Source organism: Neoarius graeffei, chromosome 11, assembly GCF_027579695.1.
Source record: "Neoarius graeffei isolate fNeoGra1 chromosome 11, fNeoGra1.pri, whole genome shotgun sequence".
Taxonomy (NCBI): Eukaryota; Metazoa; Chordata; class Actinopteri; order Siluriformes; family Ariidae; genus Neoarius; species Neoarius graeffei.
The window spans coordinates 42,764,716-42,787,929 of record NC_083579.1 but is presented as its reverse complement, the minus strand read 5'-3'; the positions used below and the strand labels follow the sequence as shown (position 1 = coordinate 42,787,929).

At 42.9% G+C, this 23,214-nt stretch overlaps 1 protein-coding gene across 1 annotated transcript in view; it reads right to left on the bottom strand.

Moving 5' to 3' along the window:
- LOC132893656 (ryanodine receptor 3) overlaps positions 1 to 23,214 on the bottom strand; it is a 476,331-nt gene that overhangs the window by 312,571 nt on the left and 140,546 nt on the right. Inside the window, exons 13-16 of the mRNA XM_060932802.1 lie at positions 20,156 to 20,320; positions 19,796 to 19,917; positions 10,311 to 10,491; positions 5,082 to 5,217 (exon numbers count right to left, since the gene is read on the bottom strand). Coding sequence (XP_060788785.1) covers positions 5,082 to 5,217; positions 10,311 to 10,491; positions 19,796 to 19,917; positions 20,156 to 20,320 — 604 coding nt within the window. The remainder of the gene's footprint in view (positions 1 to 5,081; positions 5,218 to 10,310; positions 10,492 to 19,795; positions 19,918 to 20,155; positions 20,321 to 23,214) is intronic.

The window sequence follows — 23,214 nt, the reverse complement described above, 5'->3', positions numbered from 1 at the left end:
AAATTGGGAGGAGGGACCTTCAACCAGTAAAAACGAGATTCAATATGTTATTGACCTGCACGCCAAGCTCCACACACTCACGCACCTAACCCAGGAGAATTTGTGGCTGGCCCAAGAACGTCAAGTCCGCCTGTACGACAGGGGCACGTGCCTTAGGGAATTCACAACGGTAGATAAAGTACTCGTGCTGTTGCCCACGTCGAGCTCCAAATTGATCGCCAGGTGGCAAGGACCCTTTGAGGTCACACGGCGAGTCGGGGATGTCGACTATGAGGTGAGGCGAACGGACAGGGGTGGGACATTACAGATTTACCACCTCAATCTACTAAAACTTTGGAATAAGGAGGTCCCCGTGGTGTTGGTGTTGGTGGTTCCGGAGAAGGCGGAGCTGGGGCCGGAGATTCAAAAAAGAAAATTGACATCGCCCACCGCTCCGGTCCCCTGTGGAGACCACCTCTCCCCGACCCAGCTCACGGAGGTCGCCCAGTTGCAAACAGAATTTTCTGACGTGTTCTCGCCCCTGCCCGGCCGCACCCAACTTATAGAACACCACGTTGAAATGCCCCCGGGGGTAGTAGTGCGCAGCCACCCTTACAGACTGCCCGAACACAGAAAAAAGGTGCTTTGGGAAGAACTTGAGGCCATGCTCGAAATGGGCATCGTCGAGGAGTCCCACAGTGACTGGAGCAGCCCGGTGGTCTTGGTTCCCAAGGCCGACGGGTCGGTTTGGTTCTGTGTGGACTATAGAAAAGTCAACGTGGTGTCTAAATTCGATGTGTACCCAATGCCACATATTGACGAGTTGCTCGATCGACTAGGCACGGCTTGTTTTTATTCAACACTGGATTTGACAAAGGGATATTGGTAGATCCCCTCGACTCCACTATCCCGAGAGAAAACGGCCTTTTCCACACCATTTGGCTTACACCAGTTCGTCACACTTCCTTTTGGGCTGTTTGGGGTGCCCGCTACATTCCAGCGGCTTATGGATAGGGTCCTCCGCCCCCAAGCCACCTACGCGGCCGCCTACTTGGACGATATAATTATTTACAGTAATGACTGGCCGCGGCACCTAGAAAACCTAAGGGCCATCCTTAGGTCGCTGAGGCGAGCGGGTCTCACGGCCAACCCGAAGAAGTGTGCGATTGGACGGGTGGAAGTACAGTATTTGGGTTTCCACTTGGGCAATGGGCAGGTGCATCCCCAAATTAATAAGACAGCAGCGATTGCGGCCTGCCCGAGGCCCAAGACCAAAAAGGGGGTGAGACAGTTCCTGGGGCTGGCTGGCTACTATCGTAGGTTTATACCTAATTATTCGGACGGCACCAGCCCGCTGACTGATCTCACTAAAAAGGGAGCACCAGATCCGGTCCAGTGGACGGAGCAATGCCAGCGGGCTTTCTCGGAGGTAAAGGCTGCACTGTGTGGGGGGCCACTGTTACACTCCCCTGACTTTTCTCTCCCCTTTATTTTGCAGACGGACACATCAGACAGAGGGCTGGGGGCTGTTCTGTCCCAGGAGGTGGAGAGGGAGGACCGTCCAGTGATGTACATCAGCCGGAAGCTGTCGGTGCGTGAGGGCAGGTACAGCACAATTGAAAAGTAATGCCTCGCCATCAAGTGGGCGGTCCTCACCCTCCGCTACTCCCTGCTGGGGCGCCCTTTCACCCTCTGTTTGGACCACGCACTCCTGCAGTGGCTCCACCGCATGAAGGATGCCAATGTGCGGATCACCCGTTGGTATCTGGCACTCCAGCCATTTAAGTTCGAGGTGGTCCACAGGCTGGGGACGCAGATGGTCGTAGCGGATTTCCTCTCCCATCGGGGGGGGGGGAGTTGGCTGCAGGCCAGACAGCTCCCCGGCCTGAGTCGGGCAGTGAGGGTATGTGGCAGCGGGGGCGTGGCCAAGCGTCGGTCTGTGAATGGAGGGCGGAGTCAGGGAAGGTAAGTGGTGGATTAACTGCACCTGATGGGAATTAACCTGTGTTTGTGTGTCTTCCCCAGTGACCGTGCCCTTTCAAAGGAGAGAGAGAGCAGAGAAAGGGAGCTCTCTCCCCAACCAGAAGACTTGTGTGTGTGCATGTGTGGCTGGGAGAGTGTGGAAAAAGTCTTAGCTGAAAAGCTGGAAATAAAGAGTTTTGAGAACTCAGTTCTGGCTTGCCGTGCTTCTGTGCTCCACCCACCTGGTCTGATACAACACACTATTAAATCCATTATAGCAAAATGGAAAGAATATTACACCACTACAAACCTGACAAGAGAAGGCCACCCACCAAAACTCACAGACCAGGCAAGCAGGACATTAATCAGAGATGCAACAAAGACACCAAAGATAACACTGACGGAGCTGCAAAGATCCACAGCGGAGATGGGAGTATCTGTCCATAGGACCACTTTAAGCCATACACTCCACAGAGTGGGGTTTTATGGAAGAGTGGCCAAAAAAAAGCCATTGCTTAAGAAAACACGTTTGGAGTTTGCTCAACAGCATGTGGTAGACTCCCCAAACACATGGAAGAAGATTCTCTGGTCAACTTAAAATAAAATTGATCTTTTTGGCCATCATGGGAAATGCCATGTGTGGTGCAAACCCAACACCTCGAGAACACCATTCCTACAGTGAAGCATGGTGGTGGCAGCATCATGTTGTGGGGATGTTTTTCATCTGCAGGAACAGAAAAGCTGGTCAGGACTGAAGGAAAGATGGATGGCAATAAATACAGGGCAATTCTGGAGGAAAACCTGTTTGGGTCAGTCAGAGGTTTGAGACTGGGATGAAGGTTCATGTTCCAACAGGACAATGACCCTAAATATACTGCTAAAGCTACACTGGAGTGGTTGAAAGGGAAACATTTAAATGTCTTGGAATGACCCAATCAAAGCCCAGACCTCAATCCAATTGAGAATCTGTGGCATAACTTGAAGATTGCTGTACACCAATGCAACCCATCTAACTTGAAGGAGTTGGAGCAGTTTTGCCTTGAGGAATGGGCAAAAATCCCAGTGGCTAGGTGTGCTAAGCTAATAGAGACATACCCCAAGAGACTTGCAGCTGGAATTGCAGCAAAAGGTGGCTTTATAAAGTATTGACTTTTGGGGGGTGAATACCTATGCACACTCCAGATTTCTGTTTTTTTCATCTTGATTATTGTTTGTGTCACAATAAAAACAACCATTTGTACCTTTAAAGTGGTAGGCATGTTGTGTAAATCAAATGATGCTCACCCCCCAAAAATCAATTTTAATTCCAGCTTGTAATGCGACAAAACAGGACAAACACCAAGGAGGTAAATATACTTTTGCAATAAATTACTTTTGCAATAAATTGCAATAAATTCTAATTTTTTGTATAATTGTATTATAATTGTTTTGTATAACTGTATTGTATTTGAATATATCAATAATAAAAAAGGGATTCATTATCCAAAAAAAGGGATTAATGATAAAAAAAAAATACTTTTGCAAGACACTGTATATTTCTAAAAAAAATCACTTAGAAGCCATATTCACAGTTTCACTGGATCAAAAGCCCCATAAAGGTTGTACAATCTTCCAGCAGTAATAAAATAAAGTGGTCTAACTGACACTAGAGAAAATCACCATTCAGCCACACATCAGGTTCTATGGACTGGTGACCACAAGAGATGGCGAAACCTTTAATAAACCAGTGAGATGACCATCACACACACACTCTCTCTCTCTCTAATGGAGGACTTTTTTCAAGGCTATTAGACCATAACTGATTTGCACATATTTCCCACTTGAACATTAGTACCGTAGGCATATCAGATCATATCAGGCTGGCCGTGGTGTGAAAACTGTGCGTGCAGACGCTCATCTAAGTTTCCAAACCTGTCATTGCTTAACTCTTGAATATTTTCTATTGTGAATACTATCCTTAAAACGCTTATAATATCTGCTTTCCAAAGAAATTAATCTGGTTAAGATCTGTTCAGTCCTTTGGGAGTAACGGCAGGTTGAAGTTGGTACAACAGAGTTCACTCTCTGCTTGCGTGACGTCGGGAAACTGCTGGTGCTTTTTGAGTCACAGGGTAGCAGTCAGTCTCTCTCTCTTCTGATCGGTTTCCGACTGGGTTACTCGTGAATATCAATCAGATAACTTTTATAGGGATGTTCTGTAGCTCTCTCACTGTTTCTGATGAAGTATTCAGCAACATTTTCCCTCTGCTAGTTTTGATGTTATGCTTCATGGGATACTTTGAAGTGAGTTTTTGTAGCTTTACCTACTTTTTTAAAAAAAATTTCAAATCAAACCGATTGATGTAAATAAATAACTATTTTAGAATATAACTGTAGTTGTTTTGGTGAAAAATACTGAGATCTTAGTGGTCAGAATGAGATTTAAAAAAAAGAGAAGTCAGAAATGCAAACGTCAATTTCAGTTCAATTCATTGGAATTGTTTATCGGATGTGGCTCACACAGTTTTTTCGAGGTTAGCCTTGAAAACTGAATATTAATCGAAATAATCATTTACAGTATATTCTTTCATATAAACACTAGTAGGCCCTATTTCGAAATACAAAGGCCTACAGAGCACAAAGATGGTATTAGAAATAATCTTTTCTTACTTTTTTATTGAGTGTACTGATTTTACGGGTTAACCTAATTAGCATAATTGGTGCTAATTAAATACTATTTTGCATAATTAGTTGTACTAATTTTTCAAACTTTGTATTCGGTATACAACCGTCTATGTGCCTGCCAATGTCCATGTAAATACAGTATCTTGAAAAATAAAAAAAGTTATTAAGAAAAAGCATTTGATCTCATTGGTTAATGAGGCCCATTTTGGACCATGTGATCCTCAGACAGAATATTACGGCAACTTTCTAAAAATTAAGCCGTTTTTTCAGTCTTTGATTTGGAATATCTCAAGAATGGATAAAAATAGTTTAATTCTGTAAAAAGTATGTTGTTCTGCATTTGATTCTGAATTCAAGGAGTGCAGTTTCAAGCAATTTGGATTGAATTTGGATTTTCGCAGCGACATTCTACATTTCTTCCCTTTGCATCCCAAAAAGTGTCCACTGGAATGGTCTCAGGCATTCTACTGTCTTACCCAGGAGCTCATAGAGCAGGTTGAGAATGTCTTTCCAAGCCATGCCAGCTTCCTCTCCTACACATTCCCCAAAGTGTGCTGCACTGTTGTAGACACTCAAACGATCAATGCAGTTAGACACTAAAGTCAGCATCCCCTAGGACAGAAGAAGACAAAGAGAGACAGGGAAAGAGTAAGAGAGGTCAAGGAAGAGACTTCTGCTGTCACAGTGACCATATGTGTCCTCCCCCCCAGAGTGCAGATTGCTCTAAGCTCTAGCCTTCTGGGAGATGATGGTCACAACCATGACACAAAGTGAAACAGAACATACTTACTCGGAGTCTACGGCAAGACCACTATCTGTATCTGTGTTGTGTATAGTGCTTCAAGTATCTGTATCTGAACCTGAAGTGTGGCTTAAACCAGAACTTGCCCCAAAATCAGGGAACTAATGTTTATAATTAGCAACAATAATAGTATTTTATTAGGCTCACTTAGAAAAATCAGAAGTCAATGGCATGCCTTTGATTGCCATTTCATAAAATGCCTGCATGATTTTGCACTTTAAGAACAATGAAGAACGACAAAAGAAGCTGAGATATGCTCGTCTGCGTACAGTGTATGGTCTGCAGTGCAGCTCTATTAATAAAAAAAAAGTTATTTTGAGAATTTCAGGGTAGTTTGCATAGAAATACGGTTTTATTTTGGAGCTCAGTAAGGCAGTGTTTGGGTCAGGCTACTGAAGTAGAATAGATTAAAATGCTTCTGGGAAGACTTTGCACTAGATTCTGGAGTGTGGCTGTGGGGATTTGTGCTCGCTCAGCCAGAAGAGCATTAGTGAGGTCCAGCACTGATGTCAGATAAGGAGATGTGGGGTGCAGTCTGTGCTCCAGTTCATCCCAAAAGTCTTGTGCGGTTCAGTTCAGGGCTCTAGGCGGGACACAAGGTTTTCTACTCTCTACTTAGCAAACCATGCCTTCATGTGGGTTTTTTTTTGTTTGTTTTTTTGTTTTTCCAGTGTTACTATCACCTTTTTGTCACTTTGTCACTTTTATTCGCATATCATTGCCATCATCTACTTATGCTAATAATATTACAAATGTGGGCGGCACGGTGGTGTAGTGGTTAGTGCTGTCGCCTCACAGCAAGAAGGTCCGGGTTCGAGCCCCGTGGCCGGCGAGGGCCTTTCTGTGTGGAGTTTGCATGTTCTCCCCGTGTCCGCGTGGGTTTCCTCCGGGTGCTCCGGTTTCCCCCACAGTCCAAAGACATGCAGGTTAGGTTAACTGGTGACTCTAAATTGACCGTAGGTGTGAATGTGAGTGTGAATGGTTGTCTGTGTCCATGTGTCAGCCCTGTGATGACCTGGCGACTTGTCCAGGGTGTACCCCGCCTTTCACCCGTAGTCAGCTGGGATAGGCTCCAGCTTGCCTGCGACCCTGTAGAACAGGATAAAGCGGCTACAGATAATGAGATGAGATGAGATATTACAAATGTGGTACAATATCCTTTTCATTTGCAAGTATTTTCTTATTTAAGTCTCACTCTTATAATTGTTGTGTACAATTATGTTCATCGCCTGTGGTTTTTGTGGTCATTTTTTTGGTTACTTTTACACACATGTTCCATCCTCATTATTTATGTTATGCTGTGCAAAAACATGCACTACCTGGTGCAATATTTCTATTTCAGGTGAAGTACTACCCTTATTGAAAGCTAGACGGCCTTTTGATTTCATAAAATCAGTGAAATTTCGTTCCCTCTGAAATTATTGTGAAATATGTTTATTTCTGTAATATCTCGCTTCGCGCAGTCAAGCAGACAGATGAAGTCCGTGTGCGCATGCACAGGTTTACCTTCTTCTTCTTCTTCTTTTTGGGTTTTTCGGCAGCTGGCATCTACAGTGTTGCATTACTGCCATCTACAGGTTTACCTTTGACTGTGCACTGACAGTTCCATCATTCTGTCGCTAAACGAACAGCTGACCACACCGACGTGCTCGCTGAGCGCTGATATTTATTCGTTTGGTCCTGTGTTTCCTTTCCATCGCAACAACATCTTTTCTTCTCACTTTCCGTTGCTGTAGTCGGTCTTTCATGTTTCATTTGCGGCCTCCAATTTCCTCTCCTGTTTCAAATTTGCATCCCACAATGCCTTGTGCAAACAGGGAAAGCCCACCACATGATGCATGATGTAGTATTTTGTATTGGGTCATGGTGAAGCAGGAAAAAATAGCAGAGAATTTAGAGCCATGTGGCTGTAAATTCATTAATTGTTCTATTTAAAAATAAGCTAATAAAATTGGAAGTCTGTGATTCAAATTCGGTAGTTTTCAGTCCACTAAACAAAAATACTTGGGTGTCGGGGAAAATTTTTTTATGACCTAAACTTGTAAAATCTGAAAGGCAGTCGACCTTTAAGTGTCAGTCTTATTTTGTTGTGTACGTTAGATACATGGCCTGTGTTTTTACTTTTCTTTATACATATATATTTATATTTTTTCCTACAGGTTTTTTAAAAATAATTTTATTGCACTCTATTTTTTGTTACTGTCTATTCCTGACTCTTTTCTATCTGTGAACTGCTGAAACATGTACATTTTCCCTCCGAGGGATGAATAAAGTTTTATCTTATCTTCATGGATGTCACTTTGTGCACAAAGACATTGTCATGCTGGAACAAGTTTGGGACGCTTAGTTTCAGTGACGGGAAACTGTAATACTACAGCATACAAAGACATTCTATCCAACTGTATTCAGCATATATACAACATGGAGTGGCATGGTGGTGTAGTGGTTAGCATTGTTACCTCACAGCAAGAAGGTTCCAAGTTCGAACCTCATGGCCAACAGGAGCCTCTGTGTGGAGTTTGCATGTTCTCCTGTGTCTGTGTGGGTTTCCTCCAGGTGCTCTGGTTTCCCCCACAGTCCAAAGATACAGTAGGTTAACTGGCTACATGAAATTGCCCATAGGTGTGAATGGTTGTTTGTCTGGGGAAGTTGTAACAGGCCTAGCAAGCTGGTGGTAGATGAAGTGTGCTCAAGATAGATGCAGAAAGCCTTGTAAGAGGCTAGCATCTGACAGGCCAATTGGCCTACAGGGCGTCAGGTTGAGTGATATATACAACATGGGTGTGATAGTCAGGTGTCCACAAACTTTTGGTCATATAATGTATCTCAGAGTGCATATTTTTTTAGGATACAAAGCAAAAATGGGACTTTGTTAGTCATGTGGTTAGTCACAGTGTTTCTCTACTGGCACAGGAAGCCAATTTTAATGCTAATTACTGTACTTACATTTTGAGCACCTGCATTATAATTCCTCAACTAACCTTCTCTAAAGGTTGCGTCACAGCCCTGGTTATTATTTCTATTCTGAGTTGAGCAGACAGATCTATTATGGCAAGTTGCAGAATAGAAGATGGAAAAGATCAGCCATTTTATCATTGATGGCTGTAATTTTAAGTCATACTTTGGAATAAATTAAAAAAAAATCTGCTCTTTAAAAAAATAGGACCATGGCAATTTCCATCAGCTACAGTGGTGCTTGAAAGTTTGTGAACCCTTTAGAATGTTCTATATTTCTGCATAAATATGATCTAAAACATCATCAGATTTTCACACAAGGCCTAAAAGTAGATAAAGAGAACCCAGTTAAACAAATGAGACAAAAATATTATACTTGGTCATTTATTTATTGAGGAAAATTATCCAATATTACATATCTGTGAGTGGCAAAAGTATGTGAAACTTTGCTTTCAGTATCTGGTGTGACCCCCTTGTGCAACAATAACTGCAACTAAACGTTTCTAGTAACTGTTGATCAGTCCTGCACACCGGCTTGGAGGAATTTTAGCCCATTCCTCCATACAGAACAGCTTCAACTCTGGGATGTTGGTGGGTTTCCTCACATGAACTGCTCGCTTCAGGTCCTTCCACAACATTTCGGTTGGATTAAGGTCAGGACTTTGACTTGGCCATTCCAAAACATTACCCTTATTCTTCCAAAACCATTCTTTGGTAGAATGACTTGTGTGCTTAGGGTCGTTGTCTTGCTGCTTGACCCACCATCTCTTGAGATTCAGTTCATGGACAGATGTCCTGACGTTTTCCTTTAGAATTCGCTGATATAATTCAGAATTCATTGTTCCATCAATGATGGCAAGCCGTCCTGGCCCAGATGCAGCAAAACAGGCCCAAACCATGATACTACCACCACCATGTTTCACAGATGGGCTAAGGTTCTTATGCTGGAATGCAGTGTTTTCCTTTCTCCAAACATAACACTTCTCATTTAAACCAAAAAGTTCGATTTTGGTCTCATCCGTCCACAAAACATTTTTCCAATAGCCTTCTGGCTTGTCCACGTGATCTTTAGCAAACTGCAGATGAGCAGCAATGTTCTTTTTGGAGAGCAGTGGCTTTCTCCTTGCAACCCTGCCATGCACACCATTGTTGTTCAGTGTTCTGATGGTGGACACATGAACATTAGCCAATGTGAGAGAGGCCTTCAGTTGCTTGGAAGTTACCCTGGGGTCCTTTGTGACCTCGCCGACTATTACACGCCTTGCTCTTGGAGTGATCTTTGTTGGTCGACCACTCCTGCGGAGGGTAACAATGGTCTTGAATTTCCTCCATTTGTACACAATCTGTCTGACTGTGGATTGGTGGAGTCCAAACTCTTTAGAGATGGTTTTGTAACCTTTTCCAGCCTGATGAGCATCAACAACGCTTTTTCTGAGGTCCTCAGAAATCTCCTTTGTTCGTGCCGTGATACACTTCCACAAACATGTGTTGTGAAGATCAGACTTTAATAGATCCCTGTTCTTTAAATAAAACAGGGTGCCCACTCACACCTGATTGTCATCTCATTGATTGAAAACACCTGACTCTAATTTCACCTTCAAATTAACTGCTAATCCTAGAGGTTCAAATACTTTTGCCACTCACAGATATGTAATATTGGATCATTTTCCTCAATAAATAAATGACCAAGTATAATATTTTTGTCTCATTTGTTTAACTGGGTTCTCTTTATCTACTTTTAGGACTTGTGTGAAAATCCGATGATGTTTTAGATCATATTTATGCAGAAATATAGACAATTCTAAAGGGTTCACAAACTTTCAAGCACCACTGTAGCTTTATCTGCTATGGAAATGGCCTCTCAATAAAACTGCCATGAAAAAGAGGATGCACAAAATGACAGAGCTGACTTGTCAAATTCTGCTTGGAAGCTGGTGAGGGAACTGACCTCCTGTTTGAATAGGTTCTGGCGGTTCTTGAGTGAGCGTAGCTTGATCTGCTTCTCCTCATGCTCCAGTTCGGCATCAGGGAGTTGAAAATATGTAATGAGGTCTTTAAGCGTCTGGAGAACCTCATCGATGGGGAGAACAACAGCTGTGCGATTCTTCCCAGCCAGACTGTCCAGGTCTCTGAGATGAAAGTGTATCAAGAGATAAGTCTTAATGATCATAATGAGCAAGGTGTAGTTATATTACATTACATGTGGCTAAAAAAAAAAATTATATGAGTGATTCCACGCTTATGGGTACTGAAATGGGGACATGAACTTATTTTTAAAAATTCACCTAAAACCATTTCTTTTTTTTACCATCAGGTCACAAAACATGTAATCTTTAATGAACGATATGTTAAAAGATAACTTAAATTTTCTGAGATGTAATAAAAACATATTTATATGCCAAAGTCAGAACGTAACAGAAGTGTTGTGGACATATATATTCTCAATTTTAACAATGTAGAATTACTTTTTGAAACATAGGAAGGTGATGTTTTAGCAAATATAATTAATAAACATGTGTAGTAGAATAAACATACACATTCTTTCAATAAGATTAACATGGTATATAGCTGGATTGTAATTAATTTGTAACAGACGCGAGATGGACAATCGTAACAGAAGTAATGTAACAGACATCATTTTGGAACTCATAGGCTTGACTTTGGCATATAAATGTTTTTATTACATCTCATAAAATTAAAGTTATCTTTTAACATATCATTCATTAAAGATTACATGTTTTGTGACCTGATGGTAAAAAAGAAATGGTTTTAGGTGAATAAGTTCATGTCCCCATTTCAGTACCCATAAGCGTGGAATCACTCATATATATATATATATATATATATATATATATATATATATATATATATATATATAGGGGTTTTGAGTGTTATTTAAAAACATATGGTCACACGTTCACAAAAAGTAAGCCAATTATCATTCAATTAAAGGATAACATGGCTTTAAACAGTGTCTTGAATAGATTGTGAAATAATGTCCAACATAAATGTAAACAGCAGTATCAGCAAGTGCAAAGTGTTGTGAATCGCTTGCACATAGGGGTATTCATAATTGTGGAGCAGTGATGCAAGAAAAAAAAAAGTTAATTAGTCACAAACATCCTGTTGACCCCATGCCTGTGTGGGTTTCCTCCAGAGGTGCTCCAGTTTCCTCCGACATTCCAAACACATAAAGATCAGGTCAACTGGCTACTCTAAATTGCCCATCGAGTACTTTCACATTACCCATAATGCTTTGCGCCTTGGGGAGGTAACCAAAATATAAACAAACTAAAACAACATGGCGTCGCACACGGACAGTAATCTTTCGAATTCAAATCTCCCTAAAACCTTCAAAGAAGTGTCAAAACTAACTAAACCAAAGCTTAAAGAAACCTGCAAAGCCTTTTCTGTGGACTTTGAGAAATCAATCTGTAAAAAAGTGCTTGTAAATATCATACTGAATGCTTTTGGCATCTCTACTTCGGATGACAGTCAGCGGCCTTCTTCGTCTGTCAGCACGGGGGTTCCAACAATTACTGACCTGCAGAAGTTAAAAGATTGGCAGAAGAGCTGAGAAAGATCGACACTGATAATAGAAGAATCCACAGTGAAATCCTTTTTACTGGGTGCTGGTTACGACGAGAAAGCCGTAAGAAAATACAAAACGCTTCGTGCAAGGGAACACAAGCAAGGAATTCACCCGGTCAAGTAAATACTGTAAACACAGCAGAACTGTCAATATAGCTGTATTTTTTTAGATTTTTTTAAAGTTTAAGTTGATCACTTGGATTTTCCTCGAGCTCATATGCTACCAGATGACGACAATCTTTGGGCTGTTAGAGGAAGCCGTTAGGACCACAGGGTCAAATCCTACATTCGATTTACCTACAGAAACACTAAAAGGCGAAGCACATGTAAGCTTATTTACACTACATCGTCTGTGCTTTGTTTCGGGAGTTGATCCTTCAATAAAGTTGTCCTTTTCAGTTCTTTGACTTGTCCTTGTTTTTCAGTTTCGCACTTTTTATGACTAAGCACAAAGACAGAGAGGTTGTAGGCTTCGTGACTAGGATCATCAGACTTTACTCCACCACTGAAGTGTGCAGAACACACTCGCGTGTTTTCTGTCGGTGTAAAATTTTGACGGTGAATTCTGTCTAACCACGCTTTTCGACGCTTAGCTTCTTTAGGTATTCTATAAAACTTTAAATCAGGAAAAGTCATTTTTCCATATGTGAATTCGAAGAAATGACTGAGGTTATCTGACTTAGTAAACAATTTTTTCTTATTACAGTTGTCACAGTTATTGCAGTGTTTAAATTTTTTAAAACTTTAGCGTTGTCTTCAAATCAACGAAAAGGTCAATACTTTTAAATGTAAGCTGCCGTATAGGAGCCAGAATCCACCAGAAACGCCATTTCCCAGAATACATCATGGCCTAGAAACATGGCTGCCGTGGACTACAATCCCCATCACAACACTCTACCTGCACGCTCACAATCTAAGTCTAAAAGTCTAAAGTCCTTCCCGCACCATATGGCACATTAGGCGGCGCCGATCTCCATTTCTGTAGCCCTCGGCCTCTCACCTATTACATAGCTAGGGTCAGCATCGGGGGCTGGTCCTCTGGTAACTGTGAGAGTTTGACTCCCTACTCACATCTGTATTGCAGCGTGCCTTGCCAGACGGCAATAGGTACCATTTTTATGAAGGTCTTTGGAATGACCCGACAGCAAGTAAAACTTATGATCTCCCGATCGAGAGGCGGACACGCTAACCACTAGGTCAACTCGCGGTTCCTAGCAGCTCACAATCTGCCAAGCTCTAATCATGCACACCTGTTCCCAATCACATTAACACCTGATATAAACAGATTTTGGACATTCGTCCAGTTGTGAAGTAATTCTCAGTGTGCCTTTGCCAAACTTTTTTTTTTTCATTTTGCCTACATTGTTCTTGACGCTAACTGCCTGATCTTCTGCATGTTCCACTTTTATGATCCTTGCTTCATGTTTTGGAATTGTTTGCCATTGTCTTTTTAACAGAAAGGCTAACCTGCATTTGCATCCGTCTCTGACTCCATTACCTGATGGAATTCTCTGCTGTTAAAGCAATTTAGGACTATCAATCCATCCATTATCTGTAGCTGCTTATCCTGTGCAGGGTCACAGGCAAGCTGGAGCCTATCCCAGCTGACTATGGGCGAGTGGCGGGGTACACCCTGGACAAGTCACCAGGTCATCACAGGGCTGACACATAGAGACAAACAACCATCCACACTCACATCTACAGTCAATTTAGAGCCACCAGTTAACCTAACCTGCATGTCTTTGGACTGTGGGGGAAACCGGATCACCCAGAGGAAACCCATGCAGATACAGGGAGAACATGCAAACTCCACACAGAAAGGCCCTCGTCAGCCGCTGGGCTTGAACCCAGCACCTTCTTGCTGTGAGGCAACAGTGCTAACCACTACACCACCGCGCCACGGCTCGGGATTACTTTGGCAAACCTTTGTCAAGCTGTACAATGTGGAGTTACATCCACCAATGCCAGTGAAAACTTTACTGTGCAAAAAGGAAGCCTTATGTTAACTGTGTCCAAAAGCACCACTGACTTCTCTGGGCTCAGAGGCATCTGGGATGGACCATCACTGAGTGGAAACATGTGTTGTCAAAGTCCCTCCCACACCAGGATCTGGTCTTCCCAGGCAGTCTCCTGTCCCAGTACTACCCAGTTGTTTGAGGCATATGGGTGTAGTGCCAATCTCCGTTTATATAGCCCTCAGCCTCTAGCCTATTATATAAGTAGGGTTACAGTGGGGGGCTAGTCTTCTGGTAACTGAAAGAGTTTGACTCCCTACTTGCATCTGCATTGGAGCGTGTCTTGCCAGATGGCAGTAGATACCATTTTTATGATGGTCTTTGGTATGACCTGACCACGAGTAGAACTCACGATCTCCCAGTCAAGAGGCGGACACACTAACCACTAGGCCAGCTCGCGGTCACAAATGTGTATTGTGGTCAGATTAATCAATATTCCAGGTGTTTTAGGGAAGAAACGCCCATCATGTGCTCTGGACCAAAGACGAAAAGGACCAATCAGGGGTGGGTTTCCCTAAAGCCTCTTAACGCTAAGAGCATCTTAACTAGGAGAGAGAGCATCCATTGTGACGCTCACGCTACTATTTAACAATGATCTTTATGCTACGATGCTTTTGGGAAACCCACCCCAGATTGTTACCAACAACAAGTCCAAAAGCCAGGGTCTGTCATGGTATAGGGTTGTGTCAGTGCCTTTGGTAAAGGTAACATACTTCTGTGATGGCAGCATTAATGCAGAAAAGTACAGTGAGATTTTAGAGCAACATATTCTGCCTTCAAGTCAACATCTTTTCCAGGGATACTTCAACAAGAAAATGCAAAACCACATTCTGCACACATTACAAAGGCATGGCTGTGGAAGAAGAGGGTTCCTGTCCCTTCTGTCCCCAATAGAGAATGTGTGGGGAATTTTGAAAATGAAAAATATGACAATGACAACCCAGTACTGTTGTACATCTTCAGACCTGTTTGCAGGAAGAATGGGACAAAATAACACCTGAAATGCTTCATCACTTGGTGTCTTCAGTCCCTAAACATATTTTAAATGGTGTGAGAAGGAATGGCAACATAAAGTGGTAAATGCTTTACCATCCTAGCTTTTTACCTCACCCGGAACGGAGTCCACCAGGGGGTGAGGTATTGTTTTCAGTGGGGTTTCTCTGTTTCTTTGTTAGCAACATTATGGGAAAACAGCTGGATCAATCGTCATGAAACTTTCAGGATAGATGGGCATTGGTCTCAAATAAAACCTCCAACATTTTGAGGGTCATCCGGTCAAGGTCACCAAAAAGGTCAAAAAATTTTTTTCATGATATCTTCCTTCATGTTCATCATATTTACTTCAAACCAATTCCAAAATGTTCATCTTTCAATTCTGCTTCCATTGATATGCTACATGATGGGGTATCTCTCAGTTTTCTTTCAAACTTTCATTTGTTTGTTTGTGTGTCTGTCTGTCTGCTAACAATCTAGTGTCTAGGTGGTTGCACCGATTGACTTCAAATTTTTTACTTCAAATTTTCAGGGTAGGTGGACAATAGTCCGTAGATTACCCGATTAAATTTTGGGGGTAATCGGATCAAGGTGAAGGTTAAGGTCGCCGGAAAGGACAACCTTTCGGTACAAAATAACATATTTTCCATGATAACTCAAAAACGGTTGCCGATAGACAGATGTTTAGTATTATGAACATATAGGAACTCCCATATGGCCTTTCATTTGGCACCATGATCTTTGACCTTGAGTGACCCTGAAAGGTCAAACTCAAGGTCACGGATTTTCATAGGACTATAACCTGACAGCTGATGATTGAGAAATATTACCATTATCAACATATACAGTACCGTTCAAAAGTTTGGGGTCACTTTGAAATGTCCTTATTTTTGAAAGAAAAGCACTGTTCTTTTCAATGAAGATCACTTTAAACTAATCAGAAATACACTCTATACATTGCTAATGTGGTAAATGACTATTCTAGCTGCAAATGTCTGGTTTTTGGTGCAATATCTCCATAGGTGTATAGAGGCCCATTTCCAGCAACTCTCACTCCAGTGTTCTAATGGTACAATGTGTTTGCTCATTGCCTCAGAAGGCTAATGGATGATTAGAAAACCCTTGTACAATCATGTTAGCACAGCTGAAAACAGTTGAGCTCTTTAGAGAAGCTCTAAAACTGACCTTCCTTTGAGCAGATTGAGTTTCTGGAGCATCACATTTGTGGGGTCGATTAAATGCTCAAAATGGCCAGAAAAATGTCTTGACTATATTTTCTATTCATTTTACAACTTATGGTGGTAAATAAAAGTGTGACTTTTCATGGAAAACACAAAACTGTCTGGGTGACCCCAAACTTTTGAACGGTAGTGTAGGTATAAAACAAGTGCTGCCGGGCGAGGTTTGTTTTGCCTGGCAACACTTGTTTTGAAATGTGTTGATTTTGAAAAAAAACTAACAATAAAATTCACGAGGTAAAACATCTTTTTTTCTGAGTCGGGGTTGTATTTCACCCCTCTTACCACCTTGTGTGCACACATAGCACGACTTTCAAACAACCTAGTGATCTCTCATCTCATCTCATTATCTCTAGCCGCTTTATCCTTCTACAGGGTCGCAGGCAAGCTGGAGCCTATCCCAGCTGACTACGGACGAGAGGCAGAGTACACCCTGGACAAGTCGCCAGGTCATCACAGGGCTGACACATAGACACAGACAACCATTCACACTCACATTCACACCTACGGTCAATTTAGAGTCACCAGTTAACCTAACCTGCATGTCTTTGGACTGTGGGGGAAACCGGAGCACCCGGAGGAAACCCACGCGGACACGGGGAGAACATGCAAACTCCACACAGAAAGGCCCTTGCCGGCCCCGGGGCTCGAACCCAGGACCTTCTTGCTGTGAGGCAACAGCGCTAACCACTACACCACCGTGCCGCCCACCTAGTGATATGATATAGCATTTTCTTGAAATACTGCCATCACATACTGTATCAACTGCTCCCTTTCTCCTTCTCACAGGTACCCACAAATAAGTTATGGAGCTATCTGTTTTGCAACTTTTGACTATAGTTGAGGTTACAGGTGTTCTGTCCTCCAAAGCTAGGGATTGCCTCTCATTCCTTTCTAGCACAATTTTCCTTTCTATTATTAGCATTATTCATAGAACACGACTGGGCTCTGTAACACCTATTAGCCTTGAGTCTTTTTTCCCCTTGTGAGCGCTGCCCTGCATTCAGCTTGTCCCTCCCTTACAAAAAAGAAGTTTATTCAAGTGTGCTTCTAGGATACTTCTTTTAAACTAAAAATGAGAGCGTATGCTTTCAGTTAACTTTTTATTTACTTATCAAAGATATACTTAATAAAGTTATACATAAAGTGGTGCTTGAAAGTTTGTGAACCCTTTAGAATTTTCGATATTTCTGCATAAATATGACCTAAAACATCATCAGATTTTCACACAAGTCCTAAATGTAGATAAAGAGAACCCAGTTAAACAAATGAGACAAAAATATTATACTTGGTCATTTATTTATTGAGGAAAATGATCCAATATTACATATTTGTGAGTGGCAAAAGTATGTGAACCTCTAGGATTAGCAGTTAATTTGAAGGTGAAATTAGAGTCAGGTGTTTTCAATCAGTGGGATGACAATCAGGTGTGAGTGGGCACCCTGTTTTATTTAAAGAACAGGGATCTATCATGGTCTGATCTTCACAACACATGTTTGTGGAAGTGTATCATGGCACGAGCAAAGGCGATTTCTGAGGACCTCAGAAAAAGCATTGTTGATGCTCATCAGGGTGGAAAAGGTTACAAAACCATCTCTAAAGAGTTTGGACTCCACCAATCCACAGTCAGACAGATTGTGTACAAATGGAGGAAATTCAAGATCATTGTTACCCTCCGCAGGAGTGGTCGACCAACAAGGATCACTCTAAGAGCAAGGCGTGTAATAGTCGGCGAGGTCACAAAGGACCCCAGGGTAACTTCCAAGCAACTGAAGGCCTCTCTCATATTGGCTAATGTTCATGTTCATGAGTCCACCATCAGGAGAACACTGAACAACAATGGTGTGCATGGCAGGATTGCAAGGAGAAAGCCACTGCTCTCCAAAAAGAACATTGCTGCTCATCTGCAGTTTGCTAAAGATCACGTGGACAAGCCAGAAGGCTATTGGAAAAATGTTTTGTGGACGGATGAGACCAAAATAAAACTTTTTGGTTTAAATGAGAAGCATTATGTTTGGAGAAAGGAAAACACTGCATTCCAGCATAAGAACCTTATCCCATCTGTGAAACATGGTGGTGGTAGTATCATGGTTTGGGCCTGTTTTGCTGCATCTGGGCCAGGACGGCTTGCCATCATTGATGGAACAATGAATTCTGAATTATACCAGCGAATTCTAAAGGAAAATGTCAGGACATCTGTCCATGAACTGAATCTCAAGAGAAGGTGGGTCATGCAGCAAGACAACGACCCTAAGCACACAAGTCATTCTACCAAAGAATGGTTTTGGAAGAATAAAGTTAATGTTTTGGAATGTCCAAGTCAAAGTCCAGACCTTAATCCGATCGAAATGTTGTGGAAGGACCTGAAGCGAGCAGTTCATGTGAGGAAACCCACCAACATCCCAGAGTTGAAGCTGTTCTGTATGGAGGAATGGGCTAAAATTCCTCCAAGCCAGTGTGCAGGACTGATCAACAGTTACCGGAAACGTTTAGTTGCAGTTATTGCTGTACAAGGGGGTCACACCAGATACTGAAAGCAAAGGTTCACATATTTTTGCCACTCACAGACGTGTAATATTGGATCATTTTCCTCAATAAATAAATGACTAAGTATAATATTTTTGTCTCATTTGTTTAACTGGGTTCTCTTTATCTACTTTTAGGACTTGTGTGAAAATCTGATGATGTTTTAGGTCATATTTATGCAGAAACATAAATTCTAAAGGGTTCACAAACTTTCAAGCACCACTGTACTTGCAGTACAAAATAAAAAATACTAGTTGTATACTCAAGGTTTACTTCTCTTAAACTTAAAGTATACTTTTTATAAACTAAAAGTGGGCCAATTTAGTACCAAGAAGTATTAGATTAGTTTACTTGCAAGTACTGTATACTGTAAGTACATTGATATCAGTATACTTGGTACACAAAAGTATACTTAAGGAAATGTACTTTAACTTTACTTAAGTATACTTCTTTCTGATAAGGGCTTTCTATCTTTGGGGAGTTAAATGTGTTCTTTGCAGGTTCTGTGTGTGTGCTAAGTACTTTTGATTCACTGCTGTGACCAGCAACATAGTGCAAACTTTTTCCCTGACAACTCAGTTCCCCAGTTTTCTCTACACTTGGGTTGGATTGCCGATACATTTCAGGCTTTAATTAATGGGTAGCCACTCATAATCATCCTTCAAAACACTCAAAATACCCGGGTCTTTTGTTTTATATGGAGCGCCTACTGTAATAATGTATAAATTTGTGATGCAGCCCTAATGTTCTTTCATAATGGCACCAGCCCAAGGGCAGTGGCCCACATTTCCACATTCAATTTATAAATACATTAAGATGTTAATGATATTAAATATATCTCATTAGCATTACAATATGTCCTCACTGTGAACTACACTGAGATGGATGGCATTGCTCTTAAAAAAAAAAAAAAAAAACACCTTTCGGAGTTTACAGTGTTCACATTTTTATTTGGATGTTTGTGGATTTTTATATCCAAAGGATTTTGTTGAACCCTTTCAGGAATGATCAACATCCTTTGACAAATTCCCACCACATAATAAAGGACAAAGTGTAGAATGGCCCCATACTTGATGAAGTGGCTGAAGAGTCTGGTGGTGTTGCGGATGATGCGTGCAGCACGTGATTCTTCATGCTGACAGCGTTGAAGTGTGAAGCCGTCATCCATGTGTCCTTCTGCATGGAGATACGCCTGACGGTAATCAAAGCAACAGCGAGAAGAGAAAGGACCTTATGAAATTCACTCATCCTGGTGAATCTAATATTGTATTTATGTAATCACAAAAAGGTGGCTGAAAGGGAATTTGTATTGACTGGCTGCGTCATCACATCCGCCACTTCAGCAAATAAAAAGTGAAAACAATATAATAATGTGAACTGATTATTCCTGCCAAATTATGATAGGTGTAGAGAAAACATAAGTCACTCACTCGTCTCTTGAGAGGCCCCAGTCGTGTTGATTTTACATCCGGTGCCTGGTATGAGAGCCACAGGCCAGTGGCCATGTGCATGATGAAACAGAGCGAATCCCCATACTTAATCTCAGGCACCCCCATGCCCTCCACATCTTTCTTTGGACTTGATTCCAGCTTCTCCTGCAGCATCATAAAGATTCGCGTTTCATTCATTCTTGGTCTGATGAAAGCCGATACATCTTAACACTAAACCTATTCAAATGACCAGCCACAAAGCACGAAGAATCTTAAATCTTCTCAAACTTAAATACAATTGCCAACTGCACAGTAATCAATTCTGTTTGTCTGACAAATGCTCTCAAGAACTACTCTGTGTGGCAACATATATAGCTGGCATTCATATAATACTACCGTATCTTGCAAAAGTATTCATCCTCCTTGGTGTTTGTCCTGTTTTGTCGCATTACAAGCTGGAATTAAAATGGATTTTTTTTTGGCATTAGCACCATTTGATTTACACAGCATGCCTACCACTTTAAAGGTGCAAATATTTTTTTTAAATTAATTTATTTATTTATTACTGTGACACAAACAATAATTAAGATGAAAAAACAGAAATCTGGAGTGTGCATAAGTATTCACCCCCTTTCATATGAAACCCCTATAAGAGCTGGTCCAACCAATTCACTTCATAAGTCACATAATTAGTTGATTAAGATCCACCTGTTTGCAAAGTGTCACATGATGTCCGTATAAATCAACCTGTTCTGGAAGGACCCTGACTCTGCAACATTACTAAGCAAGCAACATGAAAACCAAGGAGCCTCCAAACTGGTCAGAGACAAAGTTATGGAGAAGTATAGATCAGGGTTGGATTATAAAAAAATATCCCAAACTTTGAATATCCCAGGGAGCACCATTAAATCCATTATAGCAAAATGGAAAGAATATGGCACCACTACAAACCTGATAAGAGAAGGCCGCCCACCAAAACTCACAGACCAGGCAAGGAGGGCATTAATCAGAGATGCAACAAAGACTCCAACGATAACGCTGAAGGATCTGCAGAGATCCACAGCAGAGATGGGAGTATCTGTCCATAGGACCAGTTTAAGTCGTACACTCCAAAGAGTGGGGCTTTTTGGAAGAGTGGCCAGAAAAAAGCCATTGCTTAAGAAAACACGTTTGGAGTTTGCCCAATAGCATGTGGTAGACTCCCCAAACACATGGAAAAAGATTTTCTGGTCAAATGAGACTAAAATTGATCTTTTTGGCCATCATGGGAAACGCCATGTGTGGTACAAACCCGACACCCTGAGATCACCATTCCTACAGTGAAGCATGGTGGTGGCAACATCATGCTGTGGGGATGTTTTTTTTTCATCTGCAGGGACAGGAAAGCTGGTCAGGACTGAAGGAAAGATGGATGGCACAAAATACAGGGCAATTCTGGAGGAAAACCTGTTTGAGTCGGCCAGAGGTTTGAGACTGGGATGAAGGTTCACATTCCAGCAGGACAATGACCCTAAACATACTACTAAAGCTACACTGGAGTGGTTTAAAGGGAAACTGTAGCGCGGACAATGCGTGGGTGGAGCACAGAGGACGGCAGGACCACGTTTGGGAGGTAGTAACAGCGTATTTTATTAATAAACTTTTCAGTCTAAAAGAACTCGCAGCACACAGACACACTCTCAGCCTCCACTCCCGGGTCGCGCTCCCTCTGCTCTCTCTCAGCCTCTTAAAATAGGGAGCGGTTTACTGGGAAAACACACACAAAACACAGGTTAATTACCGTCAGGTGTAGCGAATCTGCCACTCACCTTCCCCGGCTCCACCCTCCTGTCACAGACCGATGCTTGACCACGCCCCCGCTGCCACATACCCCCACCGCCCGACTCAGGCCGGGCGCCCGTCCGGCCCGCAGCCGACTCCCCCCCCCCTTGACGGGAGAGGAAGTCCGCCACGACCATCTGCGCCCCCGGCCTGTGGACCACCTTGAAGTTGAAGGGTTGGAGTGCCAGATACCAACGGGTGATCCGCGCGTTGGCATCCTTCATGCGGTGGAGCCACTGGAGGGGCGCGTGGTCCGAACAGAGGGTGAAAGAGCGCCCCAGCAGGTAGTAACGGAGGGCGAGGACCGCCCACTTGATCGCCAGGCACTCCTTCTCAATGGTGCTGTAGCGCCCCTCACGCACTGACAGCTTGCGGCTGATGTATAGGACTGGGCGGTCCTCCCCCTCCACCTGCTGGGACAAAACGGCCCCCAGCCCTCTGTCCGACGCATCCGTCTGCAACAAAAAAGGGAGAGAGAAGTCAGGGGAGTGTAAGAGTGGCCCCCCACACAGTGCAGCCTTTACCTCAGAGAAAGCCCGCTGGCACTGCTCCGTCCACTGGACCGGATCTGGTGCCCCCTTTTTAGTGAGGTCAGTCAGCGGGCTGGTGACGTCCGAATAATTAGGTATAAACCTACGATAGTAGCCAGCCAGCCCCAGGAACTGTCTCACCCCCTTTTTGGTCTTGGGCCTCGGGCAGGCCGCAATCGCTGCAGTCTTATTAATTTGGGGACGCACCTGCCCGTTGCCCAAGTGGAAGCCCAGATACCGTACTTCCACCCGCCCAATCGCACACTTCTTCGGGTTGGCTGTGAGCCCCGCTCACCTCAGCGACCTAAGGACGGCCCTCAGGTGTTGCAGGTGCCGCTGCCAGTCATTGCTATAAATGATGATGTCGTCTAGGTACGCGGCCGCATAGGTGGCGTGCGGCCGGAGGACTCGGTCCATCAGCCGCTGAAACGTAGCGGGCGCCCCAAACAGCCCAAACGGAAGTGTGACGAACTGGTGTAAGCCGAACGGTGTGGAAAAGGCCGTTTTCTCTCGGGATAATGGAGTCAAGGGGATCTGCCAATATCCCTTCGTCAAATCCAGTGTCGAGTAAAAGCGAGCCGTGCCTAGTCGATCGAGCAGCTCATCAATACGAGGCATTGGGTATGCGTCGAATTTAGACACCGCGTTGACTTTTCTATAGTCCACACAGAACCGGACCGACCCGTCGGCCTTGGGAACCAAGACCAC